The sequence below is a fragment of the Epinephelus fuscoguttatus genome, linkage group LG22 (assembly GCF_011397635.1).
Source record: "Epinephelus fuscoguttatus linkage group LG22, E.fuscoguttatus.final_Chr_v1".
NCBI classification, from domain to species: domain Eukaryota; kingdom Metazoa; phylum Chordata; class Actinopteri; order Perciformes; family Serranidae; genus Epinephelus; species Epinephelus fuscoguttatus.
In genome coordinates, this window is record NC_064773.1 from 7900939 (window position 1) to 7926119 (window position 25181).

General features: G+C 43.1%; 2 protein-coding genes across 2 annotated transcripts in view; both read right to left on the bottom strand.

The window, feature by feature from the left end:
- btbd11a (BTB (POZ) domain containing 11a) overlaps positions 1–25181 on the bottom strand; it is a 364442-nt gene that overhangs the window by 18744 nt on the left and 320517 nt on the right. The gene's annotated exons all lie outside the window — the stretch shown is intronic.
- Positions 1507–24684, bottom strand: igf1 (insulin-like growth factor 1). The gene is made up of 5 exons (XM_049566919.1): positions 24397–24684; positions 22920–23079; positions 6131–6387; positions 3818–3853; positions 1507–2777 (listed from the first exon to the last, which is right to left on the bottom strand). Exons 1-5 carry the CDS (start codon positions 24442–24444, stop codon positions 2718–2720), a joined length of 561 nt encoding a protein of 186 aa, XP_049422876.1. The 5' UTR covers positions 24445–24684; the 3' UTR covers positions 1507–2717.

Here is a 25181-nt window from a genome sequence, read left to right on the forward strand (position 1 = left end):
GTCTTAGCCATCTCTTGCAAGTAACAAACTACAAAATAGCACCATTATACAGTGGATAGGATTCTTAATACAGTTTTGTTATATGAAACCATCATGTACAATGAATGATAGTAATGCATAGGTTAACATAAATGGGAGTACTGTTTGATTATACACAGGCAGAGGAGGCAGAGCCAGAGATGAGATGTCTTGGGCGGTTTGTGCGATAAAACGACTGTAGATCCGCATGGAGGCTTGAACAAACAGCCATGACTGTCGGCCCTCATGCAAGGACTTCTCAGAACTGGCTTTTTATGAAACGTCTGTGTGTCTGTGTGTCTGTGTGTGTTTGACCCTTGCGCACAGTTACACAACTCTCATTTACACTGTGGGTGCTTTGCATGTGTGTTTGTGTACTGTTATATGTGTGCCGTATCTCACATCTCCAGGATGACTTGTCATTTTTGGTTCGCAATATTTACCAAATCGTTTAATCTGCGTGTTTCTTCGGTGGACTTTGCAACAGATGCTGTGGGTTTCGTTGATGTGCTCTCGCCATGATGGCAGGCAATGCAGTCCAAGCGACAGCTGAAGTAGCAAAGGTCTCGGCCTCCCCAAACTATCAGAATGGCCAAGATCGAGTAACCGTTAAACTTCCCATCTACGTGGCTATAGTCAGAGCCTCTCCTTATTTTGCTTCAGACGTAGGTGTTGACAGATCTGGGAACATAATAGTTCTTTAAGAGAACAGGAAAAATAATTTACTCTAAAGAGCGCTTGTTGACTTGCTGTGACTAAACTTTCATGACTGGTGCTTAACCTTGAACACAGGCCTCCACTCAGAATCAAATGTTGATCACCGTTGACTGGATTGTTGACAAAAATCAGATTTGGCCACGACATTTTGCCTGATTGTCGCTATTTGCCCTTTTCCATTCACTTATGCCAAATGCACTTTGAATCCACTGAATGACCCATTTCTGACAACAAAACAAGCACCATGCACCGACTGGCCAAAAAATCCTTAATTCAATTTAGCTTCTGGTTAATTAGTTTTCTCTGTTTTTTCTTAAACAGGCACAATCTTGTTTTTGTACTTCCCACCTTCCTGAAAATCCCCTCTAATGGTGCTTGATCTGTTGTTGTAGAAGTGTTTGGATCGTAGACTCGGTCCTCAGGTTCTCAACACTTCCTGAGGCTTAGGAGGGATTTGGATTGGACTCAAACCTTCAAGGGACTCCACTGAGACAGAGGAACGCTGCCTTCTGGAGTCAATGAGAAGTAGGGATTTGACTTGGGCTCAAGGTAAAATAACTACAACAATGTTTAAAGTCTGATAATGAATCACCTGGTCTTTGTCTGTCAAAAGGTCCAGTGTGTAGGATTTATGGGGATACATCGGCAGAAATGGAGTATAATATAGTAAGTATGTTTTTTTTCGTCTATAATCACCTGAAAATAAGAACTGCTGTGTTTTCATTACCTTAGAATGAGCTGTTGCTATCTACACCACGAGCAGGTCCTCATCCACAGAGCTTGCTATATTGCACCACCATGTTTTTACAGTGGCCCAGAACAGACAAACAAAACACTGGCCCTTGATTGGGCCATTCATGTTTTTGCCACCATAGTTAGCAGCCCCTCTATGACAAGCAGCATTGGAAGAACAGATTTTTTTAAATGGGAAACTGCTTTTTTCAGTGTTTTACCGGTTTAAATCAGCGGGTCCGTTCATTTTGGAGAGGAAGAAACCTCTGCGGATAATTCAGCTCCCAATAAAAACCTCCTGAACGTCTTGATCTTAAGTTATCAGAGAAGAAAGGTGAGCACACATTAGCAGGTGCTATGCTAGCGGCATGTCTCCGTCATGCCAAACAGCATCAGAGAAACAACGTTTTGTAAAGTGAAACTGTTTTATGCAGTGTTTTTAGTGGATTCAATCACCTGGTCCATTTGTTTTAGAGAGGAGGAGACCTCTGCGGATAATTCGGCTCCCGGTAAAAACCTCCTAACAATGAACACTAAAGAAAATCTAACCGGGAGAAGTTTCAGCTGGTTGCAATCTGCAATCCTCACCACGAGCTGCCACTAAATCCCCCTAAATCTTACACACTGAACCTTTAAAGCAAACTTTGCTTTTTCTTCTTAGAATATCTTTAGCAATGCATGGTGCATAAAACAAAGTCTGAAGGTAAGACAATCAGATTGTTTATAACTGGGGTAGTAACTATTAAATGTGACAGGTGACAAAGTATCCTGTCTTACCTGAGGAGTGAATGAATCCACTCTCTCAGACTGAAAGGATTTACCTCCGCAAAGTTCAGGAGACAGGACGGACCACTCATTCTCAAACACAGCCTGCCGCTCTCTGATTGGCTGAAGCCCAGATCCGTTCCCACCTTTCCTGGAGCCGGGGGGAGGGGATGCTGCAGCTCACACATGGAGGTATAATAAGCTCTTGTTTGTGTCTCAGCAGCTAAACTAGTCTGTTACATTGCATTAACAAAGAATTCCTCCCGATATGGAATGGTGCAGTGTATAAAATAATCACAAGATCCCTCATCAAACCCTTAAACACCACTTAGCTCTCAGGTTTCAATCATTTTGAAGAGCTTTTCGGACCTTTGTCAGCATCCTCTTTGTTTTGTTTTACAGTGAACCATTCCACAGGGGTACCAGGTAAGGCCACTCCCTTCTCTCTTCCCAAGTCGCTGGGCATTTGTCCATTCGCACCTTCCCTACATTCTGTAATTTCTGCCCCCCGTGTTGCCTCGACTTGAGTTTTTCTGATGCACTTCCTGCAACAAAAGAGAAACGCATTTTAGACATTTATCAGGGACACAGCTGATACAGGATAAAATGAGCAAGCTTGAGCTGTGTTTTTTAATGGGAATAAACATCCACATGAGCAAGCTAAACTGCTGATTCACAAATAAGGAATGTTGTGAAGCAGCAGATGCCTTACTGGTTGCTGATGGTAGCTACGCATTGCGCTTATGCAAGTCACTTCGGACAAGTGTTTGTCAGATATCATGTAATGGAACGTACAATGCTATACTCTAGTCAGAGGGTAGTTAGGTGTTGAATAACATGAACAAACAGTAATGAATAGAAGGAGGCATTGCTAAAGTTAGCAAGCTAGGTGAAAGCTAGCTAGCCTAGCTTGCTAACTGGTTCAATCCAACATTAACAGTAGGTTCTCCTAAGTGCTGTAAAAGGACTGGTGTCTTAAATCACTAAAAAACGAGAGGAGGATTACATTTGATTAAATGGTACTGCTGGATGAATCCACCATTTACAGCTGCACCACAATCCACAAATTAATAAACAGACGAGTGATGTGGAAGCCACTGCACACGCAGATACACTAAACGTGATATGCTGACTTCATCTCTGGACCTTGCATGTGTCAGTCTGTTTATGGTGAGACGCCAGAATTTCAGCACACAATGTACAGTAGCAGAGTGGAGATTCTGCCTGGGGAGCGGGAGTGCCACTGGGTCTACCACAAAAAACACTTAGTTCCTTCTCTTGCTAATGGTTTTCTTTTTTGAGAGAAGGGTAAAAAGCACATGGTCGAATCTTAAAAGGATCACGCTCTCCCGCAGGTTGGCGAGGGTGAAACAGAGTCTGCATTTAGACCTCATGCTTTCTTTCTTTGGCCAAGAGATTAAGATTTCAGAACTAAGATTCTTTAAATGAATCTCTCTCATTTCAAAATAAAGGTTGCTCTGCTTTTGAGACTCCTGAGAATGTCACGGTGGAGGTTTTAATGATTTACAGGTCTGAATGAATAATAATACAGGTGTATATAAAAAGTATTCACTGGCATGCATACCTTGAAGGATGAATGACTATGTCCAGGTAAAGGTCTCTGTGGGAGGAAAATGAAGCCACTTAAATTGGATGGATTCATTCGACTTGCTATACAACAGCTACTAGCAAACCTAGTGACCCCTTAAAGTTAAGGTATGCTACCACTTTATGAGATAAGAAGTTTGAGACCACTTTCATGTCAGTATGCTGAATATGTAACTACAGCTGTTACCTAGATAGCTAGCTTAGCTTAGCATGAAGACTGGAAAAAGGAGGACAGCAAGTCTATCAAAAAATGGGCAACATTTTTACTTTTCATTAAAGTGTGAGCTTAGCTAGCCTGGCTCAGGTCATAAGCTCATGAACTACCATGTTTTGGCTTGAGTGTTTTGAGTGAAACTATTTCTTGGCTGGACACCTGTGGGCAGAGCTAGGCTAAGGTGTTGATCGCATATACCAGTGTTAATACTAAGTGTGACGTAACATTGTGTATGTAGTGTGTTTCAACTGCAAAGTACCGTCAAACTTCAATTAAAAGCCTAGTCCCAGTTAAACGCCCAGTCGCTTTTACTGGCCCAGTGTGGCTACACATTTTGACAAATAAAGGCCGGTTTCAATTAGAGGCATTGCGTATGCACAAAATGAGGCCTGAAAGAGGCGTACGCCATTTCCCACACAAAAGCTGTGATCTATAAAAGCAGACTTGATGGGAGAAACTTTGACCCATGCTTACGAACATTTTGGAGATGGGAAATTGGCGACACAGATGGTGAGGTGGAAGCTGATTGTAGAAATTGTCATAGAAATTTTTTGTGCACGCCATTTTTGGCTTTTGTCTGTATGTACATTTCTAGTATGGATCCTACGCACTGTTTTTAAATGAGACCTCTAGTCTGGTTGCCACACAGTTCATTCTTATAGAAGTTCTTTGGCTGTATAAAACCAGGTTGTTGGCCACTTAAGCTAACGTTAGCTAGCTGCTTTGATGGCACATACAAGTATAAAGGTTTAAACTTTTGTCAGTATGGAGATGCTACACACCGCTAGTTCAGTTAGATTCTCCACAATTCAGTTGTTCACTTAAGTTTACTGAAACCATGAGCACCACAGAAGACTAAATCATTCGGATTTACTGGCATGGTAAACAAGAGAGACGAAAAACAAGCGACATGAGCTTACTGGACAAACTCAACCGCCCCAAAATGCATTGCATCTCTTCAGACTATGCACTGGCAGACTGTGAGGCAGATGGTTTAAATAATTAACCACTGGATAACGAATGATGGTGAGTAATGTTACGATATGGCTGAAACCCCAGTCCAGTGTATTTTGGCATTTTTATATAGTATTCCTTGACTACATTGATAAGCCACTATCTTACAATTAAGTTTACGAAACACACATGGCGTAGGGTTGTGTGAGTTGCAGGCGAAAAAAGACTTTTTTACTGAGTTTGTGTAACATGGGTTATGCTAACAGCTACAGACTACAGTAGGCTGTGTAGGGGATGAAGTTATTAAGCAACCTTTAGCTGGCACTGGCAAAATAAATAGCAACAGGTTAATCATGACCCAAAATGGAAGCCCTGTTTGGTACGAAGTAGGCAATATACAGTGTGGCTAACTTACTTATCAAACATAATTAAAATATGACAGGAAATGTTTGTTTGAAATTAGGTTATATCATTAACTTGTTGTTGCCGTTACAGAAACGAGCAAACAAGTTAGTTGCCCATATCAACTGTAAGTTAAATAGACTGAACGACATTCACTCCCCGGTTGGCAACTGGCAATTGACCTCTAATGTGGCGATATGTGAAAGTGTAGCTGTAATGTTTAAAGACACCTAAAATGACAATGATGTTTTTTGATGGGCCTTTTTTTGGGTGGCTATAAAACTAACCAATTGAGGCAACATTTACTACCACTTACTTGCCATTTCGTTTTAAGTGCGTAACGTGGGGGTTTTCTACCAGAAAGTTACTTGAAACAAACGCTGTGATTCAGTCTATACTTTTTTGTGAACAGCCTGCTGGTAATAACATACTGAGCAGTATTTACTGGGCCTACATACTGATTATGTATAGTGCGCAATGTTAGTGGGTTATTTATGCTAAGCTAAGCTAACCATTTTCTTGCCGTAATAAACAGAACGTGGTATCAATCTTCTCATCTCGAAGAAAACAAATGTCAAACACTTTCTTTAACATTCTCTAGACATGACGTGTTCATGCTCTGACAGATGCGACCAAAACATCAAACCTTTTCTTTTTTCTTACACATTTCCTGATGAGTAAATCTTTTTTTAGAGTGTATCTGTTTGGTGCTGTGCTCACCTTCTTGTTTTTTGTCTTGTCTGGCTGCTGTGCTGTCCTACGCTCTGTGCCTTTGTCCACTTTGTGCCCTGCGGTACTAACCTTGGGTGCTCTCGGCATGTCTGTGTGGCGCTGTGCACGCACAGAGCGAGCAGCCTTGCTAGTCTTGGCAGGTGCACAGTACATCTCCAGGCGCCGCAGCTCACAGCTTTGGAAGCAGCATTCGTCCACAATGCCACGTGACCGCCGTGCATTGGGGCCATAGCCTGTTGGTTTACCTGTTTGAGAGAAGCAGCAGGAAGAGTTGGAGTCAGTTTCAACGGCAACATAGTTAGGCTGAATATCTAGGTTGTGAATTCCTTCAGTGCTGTTATTTATTGCTCAAACAAATAGCATCTTTAATTCTATAGTCTTCTTCTAAGTATTTTTCACCCTCTTCAAAACCAAAAATATAAGAGCAAAAGTGTAAGGAATTAAATTTATCTGCTACCTTGTTAGCTGCAAACATTAGCATGTATAGCTAATTAGCATACTGTAACACAACACATTCTCACTCCGACCTTGTCACATAGCGACGTTTTGGTCATGGGCTTTCCACATCCACACACAACGTGCAAAGTACCCTGGGTGCGCTGGTTGTTGACGTTATAGGTTTAGGCAACAAAAACACGTGGTTAGGTTTTGGGAAAAAAAAAAACGGGGTTTGGCTTTAGAATCTTACGCCCCACTTAGACTCTTGCCGCCTTAACTTTCGTTCTTGTCCTGCTGCGTTTCCTCCAATGCTGAGGGGCACCGTTAAACTGTTATGGCAACTGGCCGTGTATCATGCCAACATTACAGGACACCTTTTTCATCAGTGTCTGACGCAGCAAGTCACTGCCCAAGTGCCGGGTTTCGAAGAGACCGTGCTCGATAACATGGATGCCAAGGTTAGCTTGCAAGCTAGCTGACAAAGGCACATTTTCTCATCAGGCATTGACGTTGTATGTGTTGCGGCACAAATTATATGGCTGAGGGGCATAGCTGCACTTGGTGTTTATGCATGTTAAATTGTCCACTTCACTGTAGAAGATATTAGTATTAGATTTGTAGACAAGTTGTGTGTATTAGCAAAATGCGAGAGCTAACATTAACACGGTAGATTAGCCGCTGTCAGCCACAGACATTTATGACCGGCCTTGAAAGCACATTTATTTTGATGAAGTAAATAAATAAATAAATAAAAACAGAAGAAGACAAGTGAGCAAACAAGCATGGCAAGCTTATATTTTGGTGACTATCATTCATCAAATGTTGGTGATAATGTTCCACCTGGTTGCAATTCGCGAGCAGAAGAAGAAAAGTTTTCAAATGTTGTGACCATCATTTCCACTGCCCTGTCAAAATTTGTGCCCTCCACAAGTAAGTACATAGTATACGCAGTGTAGTGTACTAATAAATGTACCTGATTTGAGACAGTGCCAGCATTATCACCAAGGCCAGCTGCATTATATACTACATTATTTTCAGGGGTTACATTAAAAAAGTCTTGTTCATGACTCGAAATCTATGTGCAGGTCAAAGGCTCTACTATATCAAAGTGTAGGTTAATATTACCTCATCAATTTGCAAGTAAGAGTTTAGACTTTCTTGAATTTAGACATTGATATCTCCACAGTGGTTGAACAGATTTCTACTATTCAGACTGCAATTGCAATGTCTTTCTCCCTTCCTTTTTCTGCAATATGAACAACAAAAATACAGCTCTTTAAAATCTCTTACAATGTTGGTTTATATCAAGAAACATATGCTCAAAACTGGACACAATGCTAGGCTAGGCCCTTGGGAATATAGGGATGACGCTGCCCTACTGGAGCTAGGAAATTACAATCCAGCAACCCCAGTAAAACTAGTGATCTGCCAAAAACATTACAGCTTTCTTTCTTGTAACGCTGAAAGTGAAACCTTACCTATAGTTTGAGAGTACATCAAAGAAACTAGAAATCTAACAGTCCTAGAACCTACTAACCGAAACCATTATCTTCTCCTAACCATAACCGAGTGCTTCTTGTGCCTATACCTAACAAGACCTTAGCCAAAGCATTTTCACACCATACAACACCTAGACAAGTATATGTTGAAGCAGCTCACGAGAGTTTCGCAAATCTAGGGTTACCATCTAGCCACAAACATACAGTAGTCTGATGTTACATGGTTCCTAAGAATAACTGTTTCTTAATTTCCATGTCGCATAAACTGGTAAGGATGCTGAATTTTCCTGGAACATGCAGCTCTAGCGTCAGTCTTTTGGCGTGATATATGTAAACACAAAAAGTCAGCCTGAGACAACATTTCAATGAACTCCCCAAACGTTTAGCTACAGCTGATAAAAACGGAAACAAAAATCGATGACAGCCTGCTAGAAATGGCGGCTCTTAGGGGTGAAAGTCTCCCGCCCCACTCGGACTTCCACCACCCTAACTTTCGTCCTTGCTGCGTTTCCGCCTGATGCTGCTGGGCACCGTTAAACTATAACGGCAACTGGCCGCATATCATGCCAACGTTAAAGGATGCCTTTTTTTGTTGGTTTCCAGCGCCGCAAGTCACTGCCCAAGCATTGGATTTTGACAACTTCGATGACTTACACACTGGGGCGGTATGATGCCGGCATTGTTTGGTTTTGTGTAAAAAAGCAAAACCGGTGTAATGAAAGCTCTTCGTTGCGGCCCTGTCGTGGGATCTCTGTGTAAAACGGGCTGTTTAAAAAAAATTAATTTTAAGCTGTCCTTCATTGTTGCAAACTGCACCTGTGAAGTGCAACAAAAAAGCTTGACAGGTGTAGCAACAGTAATTAAGGGGGGGTTTAGCAAACAGTCAATACAACAAGAGATATTTTTCACATTGCTTTATATCTGTTATCACATTCAATCAAACTAATTGTGGCTGGTTGCCAGACACTATGCTTGTAAGAAAGCAGTGATAAAGGCCAGGTCATGGGTCTGGTTTTTCTGATATATGAACTGCCTTAATGACATGGATTTCTTCCGTGTATAATTTACAGTGTATCACATTGCACACTATGGACCCTTTTTGGCAGCTGCTTCCCTGTAAAAAGGGGCCGCAGTCACCCAAACGTTGAGAATATCACGCTCAGCCATTTTGGCCCAGGTATCCTTTACACAGAGGCCCGTCCAGCGAGGCCAAACCACAGACCCTCTGGGCCTGATCAACCTGCAGAAACAGCCGGGCAGGCTTTGAGGCCGCACCCCCGTTGACTGTACCCCCACTGTTCATTCACATTTTCATTTGGCAGAAGCCTGAGCACCCTGGAGAACATGGATGCTGGAGATGGGGGCACCCAAGAAACGACAGTAAGTACAAGACCATTAGAGATGAGGCGGAAATTGTGTTGTAGTCCATATTATCACTGACAAAAAATGGGTAAAACAATATTTAAAGGTGTGATACTCAGCTCGTTGACTCAGTGACCACATCAACTTACCATGACGCCAATACTCACTTCCTTTTTCAACTCCCTTACCCCCCAAACCCACCCTCTTTTGGTGGCCTTTAGAAAAACGCAGACTCTCCATTAACAATTCCCTGCTCACCTTGAGCAATATAGCCCTGATGGGCTTTTCCCTGTTACCAAATAAAATAATAATAATTTAATATGGCATTTACAAGGAGGAAATGCCTTTCCCTCTCAGAGTTAATAGCTCTTGGCTCAGAAGCTTGCCAGTGCTGACAAAGTGCATTAACTTCTGCTCTCTGTCTGCCTTGTCCTGACAATGTTGTTCTGGACAGAGAGCGGCTTTCATTCAGAAACAGAAGCATCTTTCTCCTTAGACCCCCCGACACAAAGCAGAGTGGGAGATAATGGAGGTGTGAATGAGAGGGAGGGAAAAGGGGGGAGACAATAGGGAGGCTTTCATGTTGCACATCAGGTAGAATGATGCTAAAAATACACTGTGCACCTGCATTATTTAGGGAACAGAGGAACCAGAGTCACCCAGATCTCAAACTGCCAAAAGGGATGTGTTAAATGAAATATGCAGATGACAAAAGTCTTAATTTAGCTTTTGACATTTGCATTTTTATTAATTCCAAATGCACTGACAGTTACACCTTTTGTAATTCTTTCTTTTCAGCCCTTTCAGTCATCTGAACAAACAAAACCTGATATTTCCTCCCCGCGGTGTGCATCACTGGGATCAGCCTTGGCTGCTATATTAACACCTGATGTCAAGAAATGTAGAGAGGGAGAAATATGACGTTGAGCCCTGGCTAGCGATTATATAATGGCTGCAGAAAGCCAAAAGAGGGGCCGTGCCTCGTTGCCTGGCCTGTTTTTCAGTCCCTCCCAATAAAGCCTTACAAATTAACATCCGCTATTATTCTGAAAATAGCTTGCAACCCTGCTGCACAAACAGCTGGAAGGGAGAGAAAAATCAGCTGGCACCGGTTGTAACATGTAGGATAATCAGCTCGGGCAGGTTTGGGGAAAAACACGCATATAATAATCAGGTCTAAAAGCTTTGGGAGGTTTTAAATGCTCCAACTCCATGGATAGCTGCTGTAATCCCTCATAAACAAAGAGTTGTTTTCTGTGACTGTTGTTAAACAAATAAGGGTAAACAGCCTTTTCTGCCAGTGCTCCCCGCCTCACGGCCCGCTGCTGTTTGCGAAGGACTCTGGGTGGAGGATGCACGGATCACGCACGTTGATGAAGGAGGGTTTCAGGTCAGATTAGAAAACGCGTGTCAGCGTTTCAGCCATCATGACGAGGCAGAGTGCAGTAATGTCTGGTGGATTTTTGTCCTCTCACAGAGATGATTTATCAGGTTTGAGGGGGGGAAATGCTAAATATACACTTTCTGCATATTTACAGTAATGTGTAAGGAATCAGTGGCTGCAGGGGCCAAACTATTATAAGGTCATTTGAAGACATACACCACAAATTTACTGTATCTTTTGAGTATTGAATTCCCACAACATATGGGATTAAATGTAGATCAAAAAGATTCATACTGTAACTCGGTTCTGTTCAGAGGACGTCAATGTGTCAAACTATCCATAGAAACTTCTCAAAGCTCTCCTGCAGTATAATCCACTTCTCCCTTCCCCCTTCTACACTTCCTTTCAAGACAGGAACTTTGTGCCGTTATTCTGCCTCAACATTCTGTATGATCATGGAATGGGGGGACAGAGTTGCCTCGCCTTCAATCCAACAGCGGAGGTAATGATAGAACTGAATTTACATCCATGTAAAAGGGACAGCTGTCAGCTGGTGTGATGTTTTGACGACATGTTTTGTGTGTGTTCCACTGCTGGAACATTTCAAAAGCAGCTAGAAGCAGTTAGCAGCTAACTCAAAGAAAAAGAAAAGCAACTAAAAATGTCCATAAATTGGGGGCACGATGAAGTCCGAGAGCTCCTTACCATCTGAAGAGAGGACAAGATCAACCACGATGTAAGGAAGGTTAATGATGACTATTGCCATGTCATGCCATTGTTATTGTTATGCAAGAGGCCAATGCTGTTGTGTTACATGCCACGCCTTTCACGCTTCTTTAGCTTCCAGAATGTCAGTATGCATCTAAAATCACTGGCACTGCATTATGTTGGGGTTATTTGGTTCAGTGTAAAAAAAAAAAAAAATCAAAGGCAACATAATGAAGTTGTTTGTTTCGACCCTGTTGCGGGATCTCTCCACCAGAAGTAGTCTAACGTGGTGTAACTTCAGGCTTGAGAACTGTCATAAAGAGTCCAGAAATGACCCTATTTACACCTGGTAATAACATGTATTTTGGCGATCCAAACAAGTGGACAGCTGAGATACATCGCCTTTTACATCTGTGTCCATTACGTGTGTCCAGCTGACCAATTGTGTTCGGGTTTTGTTACTGCCTACGTCACTACAAGGTCAAATGGCCCTGCATACGGTTATGTCCACGGTTGTGTCCGTACAGCTCGAGATATCACTGTCAGCAGAATGCAACACTTAATTCTTCCACAGGGCCACGCAACACTACAAAAGACAAGCAGTCAAATACGTTCCAGACCACTTCAGTAAGTGGTCTCAGTGATTGGGTCACAATAGGCCCGTTTTCACCGCAGGAACTTCGGGGTAATTTTACGGGGCCGGGGCCGGGGCCGTTGGTGCGTGTCTCCACCGCAGGAACCACCCCCGAAGGACAGAGTTCCGGAACTTTTACAGGGGCCAAACAAGTCCCTGCCTCGGAGTAGGTACTCAGAACGGCCCCAAGAAACTCCTGGCTGGGGCTTGGGGATTACTTGGTGCTGATTGGATATACTCAAGGCGGGATGTGACGTTTTGTAATTACTATGGTTATCGTAGATTAGCTTGGCTAACTGTTAGCTGTTAGCCGTTAGCGGTGTCTGTAGTAACTCAGTAACTCAATATACGGTCTGTGAAAAAAAAAAAATTTCCAGCAGATATCTTAGTTACAACATGATTGAGCTAGCAAAGCAGTTTTGTGTTGCTATGTGTGGTATTTATTCAGTTTTGGGAAATCACGATGTCTAGAAAGCATCAGGCTGCAGCTGACAGGGACAGCTAACTGCAGCAGCAAAGCTAACATCAGGACGTCATCTGTTAAAAGCCTCCTGTTGTCAGATACGACATGAAACTACTCCAGTTAGCTCAATCATGTTGTAACTAAGACATCCGCTGGAAATATATTGTTTTCACAGACTGTTTATTGATTTATTGAGTTAATACAGACACTGCTAATGGCTAACAGCTAACTACATCCCTACGCCCCTATGTCGCCCCGGTCAAAATGCTCGCGCAACGATTACGTCACATCCAGAGCCCATTAACTTTACAGAAACCTTCCTCCTACTCCACTCTCTCAGTGGAGACACGGCGGTTGAGAGGGCCGAGCGAGAGGACGTTCCTGTAGAAGTTCCTGCCCCCCAAATAGTACCAGGAACTTCTTCAGTGGAAACGGCCCTAATGTGTCCTGGAGGTCTTTTACAGTTGTATTTAGCACTGTTCACTTGTGATCGCATCACCCAAGACGCATGTTAACACCAGGTGGGCCACTGTTACAGAGGCGCAGTGCCAAATAGGTAAAGTACTAAAGTGCCCTCATTGTAGGGATGTGTTGCTTCATGGACCAGTGAAACAATGAAATATATTCCACCAATGCCAAACATCAATGAGTTTGAAGGCTTATCTGACGCCAAAACACTGCACAGTGCTTTTTGACACTATGAGAAAGGATTTCACATCTTTGGAGAGTTATCACGGAGACAGTCATTGTTACGATCAATGATTGCGAGGTAGAATAACCCCATTCATGTTACATATTAATTTGCTGTTGACATGCACATACATGTGTTTGACTGACAAATCTGACACCTTGCTAGATAATGTCACGTTAGGCGTTTTTGAACCAATCAGTTCTGAGAACTCCCTGAGAGAGAATGACATACCTTCAAGGGCTTATGTTTGCATTTGCACCACTGAAGCGATGCACTGTGAGCTGGCCAGCAGTCGATATAGCATCGTCACTATCACTTTGAGAGGTCATAATTGTGTTATATTTCCACAGTGCAACTTTGACTGTTGATCCATTTGACCGTGTTTTCTTCATTTTTTCTTTGATACGAGCCGTTTGTGTTCTGTGTTGTCTCTTGTTTACACGGCCAATGGGTTTTTATAAATGGTAGTTGCCAGTGCTGCATTGTACACTTTCATGACTCATGGCTCCTCTTGTTCTGGGAGCATACCTACTCTGAAATAAGAGCTAAAAGAACAGTCCCTCAGAACAGTGTTCTAAGAACTATGAGCATTCCCAGTTCTTGCAGTGCGAGCACAACCGAAAGGAGGTTCTTAGAACTATGAAAAAGTTCCTTTGGTTCCGAAAACGCCTGTTGATTGTCGTTTTTGCTGGACAATGTTCCTTTTTTCTTCTCTCACAGAGGTCTCATGGAAATGAATCAACATGCTGCACGTTTGAACACAGCCTCTACAGAGGTGGTTTGAGGAGTTTCTGTGGATGTTTTGTTATGTTCTGGCACATTCACTGTTTTCCGTGACTCCCAGTTGCCTTACGAAGAAATTGTATCTGCCGTAAATTCGTGCTGAGTACAGCTGCTGTCCTCCACGAATCAGCAGGTTATGAACTTTTCAGAACCACCTTGAGTTACTTGGTACAATAAGGAGTGTTCCTTTGGAGTGGAGTGCCAGCATCCTCCTAACAGAAAACTATGCAGTAGCACCAACTGTCTTCAACCTGTCAAATTTAGTGTTGACTAAGTGTTTCATCTGATGCCACTGTATTGCTCCATCTAACATCTTTTGGTTTGGTGTTTGACAGCCTCAGCACACATAGTGTTCATTCCTCCAAGGAGCGGCACTGGAGAGAGATGGCTGGATTCCCCCATTCCAGAGTGGCACAGAAAGCATCTGAGTTTTACAGCTTGGTCATGGTCAATAAAAACCAGTGGATTCTTGGAGCCTGTGCGCTGCTCTTCCTGCAAAGTGTCAAGCAGTTTACGGCTGGGCAGGGACTATAAGAGCTGCTAAAGTACTGGAAACTACCTCTTTATCACTGGTACCACAAAGAGTTTATGGCATGAGTGAAGTGTTCCTCACATTAGTGCGCCGTGACACTGGAGTCTTATCCAAAGGCACTGCCACTATAAGTGTTTTTCATGGTATTATCGATAAAGATTTATTATGAGAAATAATTAAGATTTTTTTGAATCATATGAAAAAGAAAAAAAATCCCAAAGCAAGAGATGGAAACAGATGTATGGGATTCTTTAACTTTGGTAGTGATCTAATAAATCAACTCAGTCACCAGGAAAAATGTTGGTATTGCACGTTTCTGCAAACATTTGCACATTATTATGTAGCAGACATGTTGAACAACACTGGTTAACCTTTGGTTAGGTTTCGGCACAAAAACCCACTTGGTCATGGTTTGGAAAAGATCACATTTTGGTGTAAAATACCCAGTTTTGGGACACGATCCCGGCTGGAAAAGCAGCAGTGTCTCCATAGAAAACAACTACGGGTGTAACTGTCAGTGCATTTGGAAAAACGCAACAGGTCGCTACGAAACACCTACACTGGATGCCTAAAAGCTGCTGGAAACACAGCAATGACTCACCAAATTGCAACTGGATTTGTTGCTTGCTGGTCTCACACAGTGGTCTTCAGCTTGGTCACTATCCCAGCAGGAAACACAGCGATATCTTAGCTGGAAAAACAGCTACAGGTTTCTACACAACGCCTACATTTGGTGCCTAAAAAGCTGCTGTAAACACAGCGATGACTTGCTATATCAGAATCAGTTTTGTTGTTTGTTGGTCTCAAATGGTGGCATGCAGACTGGCCGCTATCCTGACAGGAAACGTAGCAATGTCTCGGTTAAAAAACACTGCATTTTCTTGCTTCTATCCTCGCTTGAAAAGCAGTGACAGGTCGCTACAAAACACCCACATTTGGTGCCTAAAAAGCATCTGAAAACACAGAGATGACTCACTAAATCACAACTGGCTTTGTTGTTTCTTGGTCTTGAACAGTGGTCTGCAGCTTGGCAGGCAACCTGTCGCTGCTTTTCCAGCGTTTTTTTAGGCACCAACCGTGGGTGTTTTGTAGCAACCTGTCGCTGTGTTTCCAATGGGGATAGTGGCACAAAGAGTGCTTTTTTTCTTTAACTGAGACATTGCTGCATTTTCTACTGGCATAGTGACCAGTCAGGCGTTGTACTTGGGTTTTACGCCTCCCACCATCCCCTAAAAAATGAGCAACAAAAATACAGAAACGAAAAGATTGATGCTCACATTTTTATGTGAGGTTAATCCTTTTCTTGTGTACAATGGGTACGGATACAGATAATAATTTTTATTGACAGGTGCGTAGAATCAAAAACTCCTGACTGCAAAGGAGCCAAAAAAATCCTGTGCTGGTGCTCACATGTACCTGATGAAGGTAAAATCAAAGGTCGGAGGTTATTAAGTGAGTGCAAATGCTCAACAGAGTGCCTTGATTCTTTCGTGGCCAGGAAGTATCTATCATAAAATATGCTATTATCAGTGGAGTGAGACAGTTGCCCCCATCACTGTATCAAATTTTGCAGGAATGTTCAATAAATGGAGTACAAGTGATCAATAGTGTGCAGGATTCTTTGCTTTGATAACAACTGGAATGAAAGAAAATTTATGAGACTACCTAAAGTGAAGAAGAAAGACTGCCAGAAAGGTCCAGGATATCAACCATGAACCCTGCTGATCTCTGCACTAATGCAACTAGATATATCCTCAATTTTCTTTTTAGGGGTCCTACATTATGTGATTGGATTAAACTGATGAAGAGTTTCAAAGGTAAAGTAGTGTTTAGTCCCAGAGAATGTCCTCAAATCCCTCGGGTCTCAACTTCAGCTAATGTACAGATCTAAATCTGGAGGACGCCTGCCTGTCCTTTTCATGAGATGCCTCTTTGTTCTGCCGAGCAGTAATTCACACAAGGGTCGGGGGGAGATTTTTAGTTCAGGTCTTAATGGGAAAACGACACCTTTTTCTCAGTGATGGAGAGGACACAGGAGGTCTTTCTTCAGATCTCAGTGCCTTCTGCTGTGTGTTCGGGTCCAGTGTAAAACTAGGGAGGGAGGGAGGGTGGGGGGGTGTCCTGATCATCCTGTAATCCACATAATCCCCTGCTGCTGAGGCCTGGCAATGTGTGTGTTTGAGTGTGTGCATGTGCGCGTGCATGCATGTGACGTGCTGTTTGCACATTCTACCTCCCTCTGCAGCTCCAGTGGCTTTGAATAAAATTGACAGGGACAAACACTGAAGGGGAAGTCTCATCAATGGCTGCTAAAGGCAGTTTCCCCTCTCCTTTCCCCACAGATGCCATCAGTCAGAGCCAAAACACCTAAAAATTTACCACGTTTCATATCTGGCTGAACTTTGCATACCAACAATTGTCCAAAAAATGGTGGATTATTCCATTTTGTCGTAATTCAAGAGCGATTCGCATCATTCTTTTCACAGAAATCAACAGTGAGATTATATATCCCATGCTCACTCTTGAATCAATGTGAATATTTTAGCATGAACTGATAAAATATGAAGTGACTTAGGACTGGGAGCCACTTAGCACTCACACTTTGGCCAAAAAACTCCCATAACAGATCTGATTCATGGAATGAACATTGCAGTGAAATCACCCCACGGTACTGCCTGCTAAAGCATTACAAAGACAACTGAGGATTTCTAGGTCAGGCTAATAATTGGAAAAACTGACTACGGTTGTGGGTTTTTTTCTGTTGCATAGACCGCAGTTTGTTTCATTACCTAGAAAAAAAAAAAAAAAAAGAATTTCCACTAACTAGTATTTAGCATTTCTGTCGGGGTAGGAAACCTGTAGTCTTAAAATGCAAGTATGCTACTTTACTGGTGACCAGTGTAAGGTGGATTGGCAAAAAGCACTCTTAGCACAGAAAGCCCCACTGTCGTTGCAACATTGTCTCTGGACACATTATCAATCAGAGGGCTGCCAAGTTCAACACGGCCAGACTGGAGGGGAAGAGTTCAGGGAAAGGAGTACGCCTCCTTTGGCCAAGCTGTTACGCTGCCGGGTCCCATAGACGACAGAACCCAAATGGATTCTCCAGATATTTTTACGCATACAGCCGCTGGTACATGTGGCGACCGAGAGAGAGGAGGAGGAAAAGGAATGACAGAAAGAATATGAGAGCGCGAGAGAAACAGAGGAAGACAGGGAGCAGCATATTTTCCGAGGCACAGCACCCTGCTGCTCAAACCTCATCGTCTTTTCAGAAAAAGGATGGAGTGTTCATGAAATACACCTCTTTTTCAACACAGGAAAATGTGGCATTGATAGATGGACGCTGTGCAGTTCAGTGACTGCACAGTGTAAGGTAATGCGGGAAAGACAAATACATTCCCCGTACCACAAAAAGGTCTGTTCCTGTTTAAGAAGTGTATCCTGCATGAGGATTCATGAGTTACTTTGGCCTCCGTTCAACACTTTCTCATGAGATGAATATAGACAGTAGTGCTGTACTTCTGTAGCCTGTGAGAAACATTTATAAAGCTGTAGCGAAAACTCTGCTATCAGTAGCCAACACTTTGTCACATTCTCACATCATCCAATCTCTGGACACCCTCATACCTTGTCAAAGTCTTGAACATTTCATCAGCTTTAAGCTACGGCTGCAGACGCTTTTGGGGAACATTTTACAAACACTCAAACTGAGATGGGATTTACCAGTCGGCAAGATTGACCAAAATGTAATTGCAAACACCATCTAAGCAGAGAATGCCAGGTCTTGTTGGTGTTAAAGATTTGATCCTTGCATCACGTCGACGCTAAATGTGACGCACGATTTGCTAAAAAGCTCTCTTTAATCATGTAGTCCGTGATCTTCCACTGTCTCTGAGGAGAACATGGTCATTTATACCAGAGAAGTGCTGCAGCAGAGGGAATCCAAAGACCAAAAAGTCTTAACTGGCAGAAAACTGGCAATCGAGCAGGCTGTCATGACCACTTCACAACATGTGGGTGTTGCCAGCAGCATCTGGACGAACAAGACTCGCAGCTTTGCAGCAGCTTGGTGGCTCTCCAACAGACTCTCTGGCAAACACCGTACAAAGGGCCCGATGCAGAGAATGATGTTGACTGGTCCTGGAAAAGCTGCATGCAGGGGTGGAGGAGGGTGGCAGCGGGACGGTGGGGAGCAGCAGCAAGGTGCATGGTGACACGACTGCCAGGCATTACGTTGATACGGGATGATTCAGCAAAAAACTTCGGATTTCATTCAGTGACGTTCTGTGATGGTCGATGCCACCGTTCTTAAAGTATTGCTATAATATCCATGCATGGAAACAACAATAATATTAAGGTATGGTTAAGGTTAGGCAACTGCAACACATGATTAGTGTAGGGTTAGCATCAACCCAATTGCCATTGTGTTTCTTCAAACCATGGATTCGTTACATTAGCACCTTATTAAGTCGTAGATACGACTGTGGTTAACATGTCATGTTTAGGCGCAAAAAACACTTGGTTTTGGGCAGGAAAATATCATGTTTTGACGTAAAAGACCTGGCGTAAGAGGCCAAATCCCAACTCTAAACACAGTGATGTCTGGGTAGAAAAACAACCACTTTTCATGCCTTTATCCCGGCAGGAAAAACAGCGACAGGTCACTAAAAACACCCACGTTTGGTGCCTAAACAGCAACTGGAAACACAGCACTGACACAACAACTGGTTCTGTTGTTTGTTGGTCTCAAACATTTGTCTGCAACTTGTCAGGCGTCTTGTCGAAGGAACATGCCATTAACCATCTGATCCACCTCACTTTGAAAGTCAGTTTATAGGTAATGTCGCCTTGGAAACGTTGATATGATATGTGTGAAACGTGCAGATGTAACGTATCCGTGGTTTACAAAATTCCAAGGGCACAATGCCAACACTTTCCTCTGGTGACTGGGCTTTAGGCACTACAGTGTTAGCGTTAACACACCCATTCACAGTCTTATTTTCCATCTGGTTAGATATTGTAAACACTACTTTCTTTATTGGTACCAACAGTCTGTTCATATATTGTGTGCCATAAATGATCCATTATGAACCTAATTGCTGTCCATATATGGGAGCACACAGGCAATGGACCTGAGAGGTTTGTTGGCCCAGCCCAGTTTCTATAGAAATTATGTCTATATATAGACAACAACTTACAGTGCTTCCAATGCCAATCTGCAGTGCCAATGCAGCAAGTAGTACACTCTGTGTAGGCACATTTAGCATGGAGGTTGGGATGGTGGATCCATGTCTAGCACGTGTTGGTGTGGTTTCCAGTTAAAGCAAAAAAATAGCATCTTTCCCTACCATCAACCATACCATACGAAATCATTTCTTAAACACTGACATTGGATGCTCACTGAATGTAATCCAAGGTTTAGCTGAATGGGCCACTGGCAACGTTCTTGTGTGGCGTTAGTGTTGAATGGTCAAAGCTCTGGGACGCTACACTTCCCTGCCCATTCAACCTCCTCTGAGGCAAAGCAGAGCCACCCTATTGTGTGCTTTCAGAGCACGATCTCAGAGAACATCTTCCGCTGTCTTGTAAAACAACCCAATTGCCAGTTGGCACTGTATATCCGTGGTTTGCAGAAAATGTACAATGCCAACATCTTCTTCTGGTGACTGAGCTGCATCAAAGACTGGTGGTTTGTTGGTACCATGAGCAGGTGCTAGAAGCTGTAGTGCGTATCATAGCCTCAGGCATTAGCGTGACAGCTTCAATGATTTGGTTGAAGCAGGAAAAAGTCTCAGCCCCTGCAAAAAAAATGCCATTTGGGCTTTTCTGAATTATCAAAGACATGAGTTGCTGGCGTATAGGAGGGCATTTCAAAGTCCCCAAAATCAAGGGCAAACATTTGCTGTTCGAAACATCAAGAAAGGTGGTTGTGAAGCGACGTCAATGGGCAGTTCACGAATGGATTAGACTGAGAAGTCAATCACACAAAGATGGCCAAGGATGAACAGCACCAGTTTCCAACAGTGTCGGATACATTAGGCCATCAAACCTGTGACTAAACGGCAGCGTTGGCTTTAAAATGACTATCACTGGATTAGAACTGTTGTACTGATCAAATTTTGTGCGGACATTCATTGTCAAGGCGTCAGAGGCGGAGCCACCGGCTTGAAATGTTAAACAGCGTTAAAATCCTTCCGACAGGAGCTACTTGGAGTGCGGCTCTATTTGGGTCTACTCATGGTCCCCAGAGGACGAATCCCAATGACTATTTTTCGGGCACCACCATGAGGTTTTGTGGGAAATGTCTTGATAACTAAGAGATGGATTTACAACAAATTCTCACTCCAACCTCGTCACATATTGACGTTCGGTTTCCATGTTGAGATACAACGTGCAAGGTACCCTGGGTGTGTTGGTTGTTGACGTTCTGAGACACCGTGTCAAGTTCTGCTTGTTACACGCATTGTCTTCTTTCAAGATACACTTCGGTTTTAAGAGGAAATTTAACATTTACATATAGTCTTTTTCAAAATAAACACACTACGTCAGTACAACAACGCAAATTGACGTTTCTTTTCCTTCAACAGCTAACATATGTGGTTAGGTTTAGGAAAAAAGAGCAGGGTTTGGCTTTAGAACACCGCTCTCTCAGGTGAAAGTTGGTGTTTGTTGGACCCATCCACCACCCCTCCTGCCCGCGCCACTCGGACTTCTGCCGCCTTAACTTTCGTCCTTGTCCTGCTGCGTTTCCCCCTGACACCGCCGGGAGCCATTAAACTATAACGGCGACTGACTGCATATCATGCCGATGTTACAGGACGCCTTTTTTCATCGGTTTCTGATGCCACAAGGCAGTGCCAGAGCGCCTGATTTCGACGACTTCGGAGTGACACCGGGCTCAGATTTACACAAACTTGTCCCTCTCAGAATAAATTCTAATAACTTGGGTTATCCCTTAAATTTTCCAACTGCGCCATCATCAGGTCAACACAAGTGTGTCCAAAAGCTAATGACATTACATGTTAGCATGTTCATGTTAGCATTTAGCTTTAAGCACCACAGTGTACAATACAGTACAGTCTCACAGAGCTGGCTGTACACTCATTTCATGTTATCTAATCAATAAAATTGACTTATCTATTCTTGACTTGTAATGGCTTCAGATTTGGATTATTATAGGCTGCATGGGCTGAACGTCTGCTGAACTGAGTCAGGGATTCACAGGCTGGTTCCCTCCTGGCCCCTGATCTTCCATCAGTCACCAGCTTCTCCAGAAGGTGTATCTACAAACCACTCCAGGTTCAGGTTGAGGCGAAAGCAATCAATTACTGGAAAATAGAGCACTATAGATGCTGCTGATTTCCCACAGAAATCTTATATCTTCTTCTTCTTTTCTTTTTGAAATTGGCAGCTGACAAAGTCTACCACATGTGGAAAATCTTTCATAACTTTGGGTCGGAACCAAACCATTAATGATGGATTGTTATGTCAAAGCTGTGCAGGAGTCGCAGGGACAATCAGTTATTACAGAAAATGTTAAGATGACTTTCAGGGAGATACGATGCTCCTACGGGCCATTCCATGCAAATTGGCTTAATTGGTGGACGTGAGCCAAAGAAATGTGAATAATGAGGTTATAAAGCTCTGCTGTGCAGCGTCTGAGCCAGCCACTCTGCTAATGTACAGTCACACTGTTGGTCTCTGACAGAAAGATCAGGATACATGTCCTGAGAAACTCTGGCAGCTGGTGGAACATTGCACCTAACCTCGGTAGCTCCATATATCCTGTGCTGTTCTGGGCTGGGTTGTACCCTTAATGGAAAAATCTGAGATTTAAATCCTGGATTGTTGGTGGAGGGTTTTCTTTGGGTCGCTTTCCCTTCTCTGGTGGAAAAAAAGAAAAAACTTCACTGCAACATTTAGTTTCTACCCCTCCTCTCTCTCAGAGATAGTCAGCCAAATTCCACTTAAAGCCCTTTGCCCGTGGGCAAAACTGCGATTTGCCACCAACAATATAGTTAATTATCATTATTCCATATTTCATTTGCTTGTTCAAGATCTGGGCTCCTGTCCATCAGTGAGAGTGGAGCGGGGATGAACTTAAAGAGGAGATGTAACAGTGGAGGAGGAATGAATGAAGGAAGAAAGGGAACATTAATGCAGGGAAAGTCAAGACAAGATGTCAAACTGGCTGCTTTTTTATTTATGAGCTCGCTGGAGGTGGAGAGCTCTGGGACAGATACAGCCAACCTTTATGAATAAATAAAAAGGTGCACTTACTGAAATAAAAGCCTCTCTCTCCACACACAAACTGCAGCGTGTCGACCAGCTCCGCCCCGCACAGGGTCTCTGGGCCCGCCCCTGTTGCCGTCGGAGTCAGGGTGAGGACGCACAGCAGTAGTGAGAGGGTGTGGCTACAGGAGATACAGCACATCGCACTCTGCAGCACAGAGAGAGACACAGAGGGAGAGCTTTAACATTCGCACTGCTGCTAAAGACACAGCATCATCACACAGATATATTCAGTTAATTGAAGCGACACTGCTCTCAGGTTACACTGCTGGCCACTGAGCAGATCTGCTGTGACAGCTGGTGGCTCGGTGCCTTGCTCAGTGACACATCAGAGGTGGCAACACTAAACATTTTCCCACATAAGATTTGAACCCCGTGAGCTGAGGGCTCGCTTCCCCAGCTTTCGCTCTACTAAGAAAAGGAAATAAAAAGAAGAAATATAAGTGGCCACAGATGGTAACTTTACAGGGGTTTGGAGATGTGGAGGAAAACGTATTAAATCCCAAACTTCCACTTGGTGCCAGAGTCAAACAGTCAAACAGGAGGCTGACCAGCTCTGATGCTCCGGAGCGCCTGTGCGCAACCGAGCAGAGCGCGTCCAAATTGAAAACACACGTTTCTCCTTATCATGTCGCTGCTCAGCCCCTGAACACGTCCTCACAACTTAACAACAATCCACATTCATCAGGGAATTTTACATTCATTAATCACCACTTGCGCGTGAGGCACCGGTGCCAAAAAACAAGCTGTCAGCGCATTATTACGCACAAAACTAAAAGTGCAGCAAAATTAAAAAAAAAAAAAAAAAGCAGAATAAGAGATGCAAAAAGCGCCAGGGATCTTTCCGATCCAAACTGTGAGATGGAAAACGGCTCTCCCGCCAAACCCAGCCGAGGAAGCTGAGTGGGCCAAATATACATAATAAAAAGAATAAACACAGGACACTATCCATCTACATCACAACCCCAACCGCACGGTCCCGACGCCCTTAAGTATTTCATGTTATAAGCTCTCCTCTCTCTTAACCCCGCAGCCCCAGGTTAGATATTTAGCACTTAATAATGCAGACTCAGCAGTAATTACTCTGAAAGTTGCAGAGCTGCATTAGGACTTTCTGCTGAAAAAGAGCGCAGGGCGCACAGAGGCGCTGGGGATGAAAACCCATTCATCCGAGCAGTGAAACTCATGCACGATCAAGATTTCCAAAAGAGAAAAAGTCAATCAAAGCAGAAGGTGGACAGTCTCTTTGTTATTTCAACAAAAAAATCACAAGACATGCAGGACTCTGTGGCTGAATAAAAAAGGATCAAAATCAGAATAAATCCACATTTATCATGCATTGCAAAGCAGCAGAAATAATCAAAGTGAAGCAGTGTTGCTCCAGTTTCAAACAAGGATGCTCTGTGCAAATAGTGAGCAAGTGAAGGTGATAATGTATAGTGTCAAAGGAAATCAGGTAAGTTACCTTGAAGACATCACATAAATGCCACTGAAAGGAAAGAGCGCTAGACATCCCCACGGGTCTCCGCAAGACAAAGCCCGGCGAAAATGAACTTGTTTGAAGTCATTAAAAAACGGGGAGAAAGAGGATGAGATGCGGGCAATGTCACATCTCAATATTCCGACTTTGTTCCATTGCGCAGGCTCGTTTTGGAGAAGTGAGATTTAGCGAACAGGAGACGGATTTAGAGAGAAAATCCCTCACATTTATCTACATTACACAGACATTTTCAACAGGAAACAGCTGGGGCAGCATTTGCCTCCTACTCGTCCTAAGTTATTCATTAAGGATTTTGGGCACATATTCAAATAACGTCATTTCTCTCTTTTTTTTTTTCTCAGAACGGGATTGAATTTTGATCTCTCTAAGACTTGGTTAGTAGTTCAGATCAAGATAGAAAAAGCGGTGCTGCCCCACCAGCAGCAGCAGCAGCAGCAGCAGCAGCACACACTAACACAACACACTATTCTATGCACTGAAAGAAGGAGAAGTTAAAGACAAGCTGGAGGTTATGATGGCACTGTTGTGCGTAATTTGGCACCGCGTAACTCAACAGCCCTTGTATCCAAAGTCTGGTTTGTTTAAGGCTTAAATAAGTCATAAAAACACTTTCCCACTTTGTCACCAGTGTGTTACTGACATAAACACCTAATAATAAACAAAATAAACAAGCTAAATGCATGGGAACTGCAGTAAATATGGGGGAAATTACATTTTTATTCTAATACAGAGCAAATATGAACCAGAAA

Bases quoted from the DNA above. Each gene is read 5' to 3' on its own strand.
- igf1 (XM_049566919.1), bottom strand. From the start codon at position 24,444: ATGTCTAGCGCTCTTTCCTTTCAGTGGCATTTATGTGATGTCTTCAAG. The intron at 6,388-22,919 runs GTAAGTGCACCT...TCTCTCAAACAG, and splicing joins AGAGAGAGGCTTTTATTTCA to GTAAACCAACAGGCTATGGC. The intron at 2,778-3,817 runs GTATGCATGCCA...CTTTTGTTGCAG, and splicing joins ATAGTCATTCATCCTTCAAG to GAAGTGCATCAGAAAAACTC.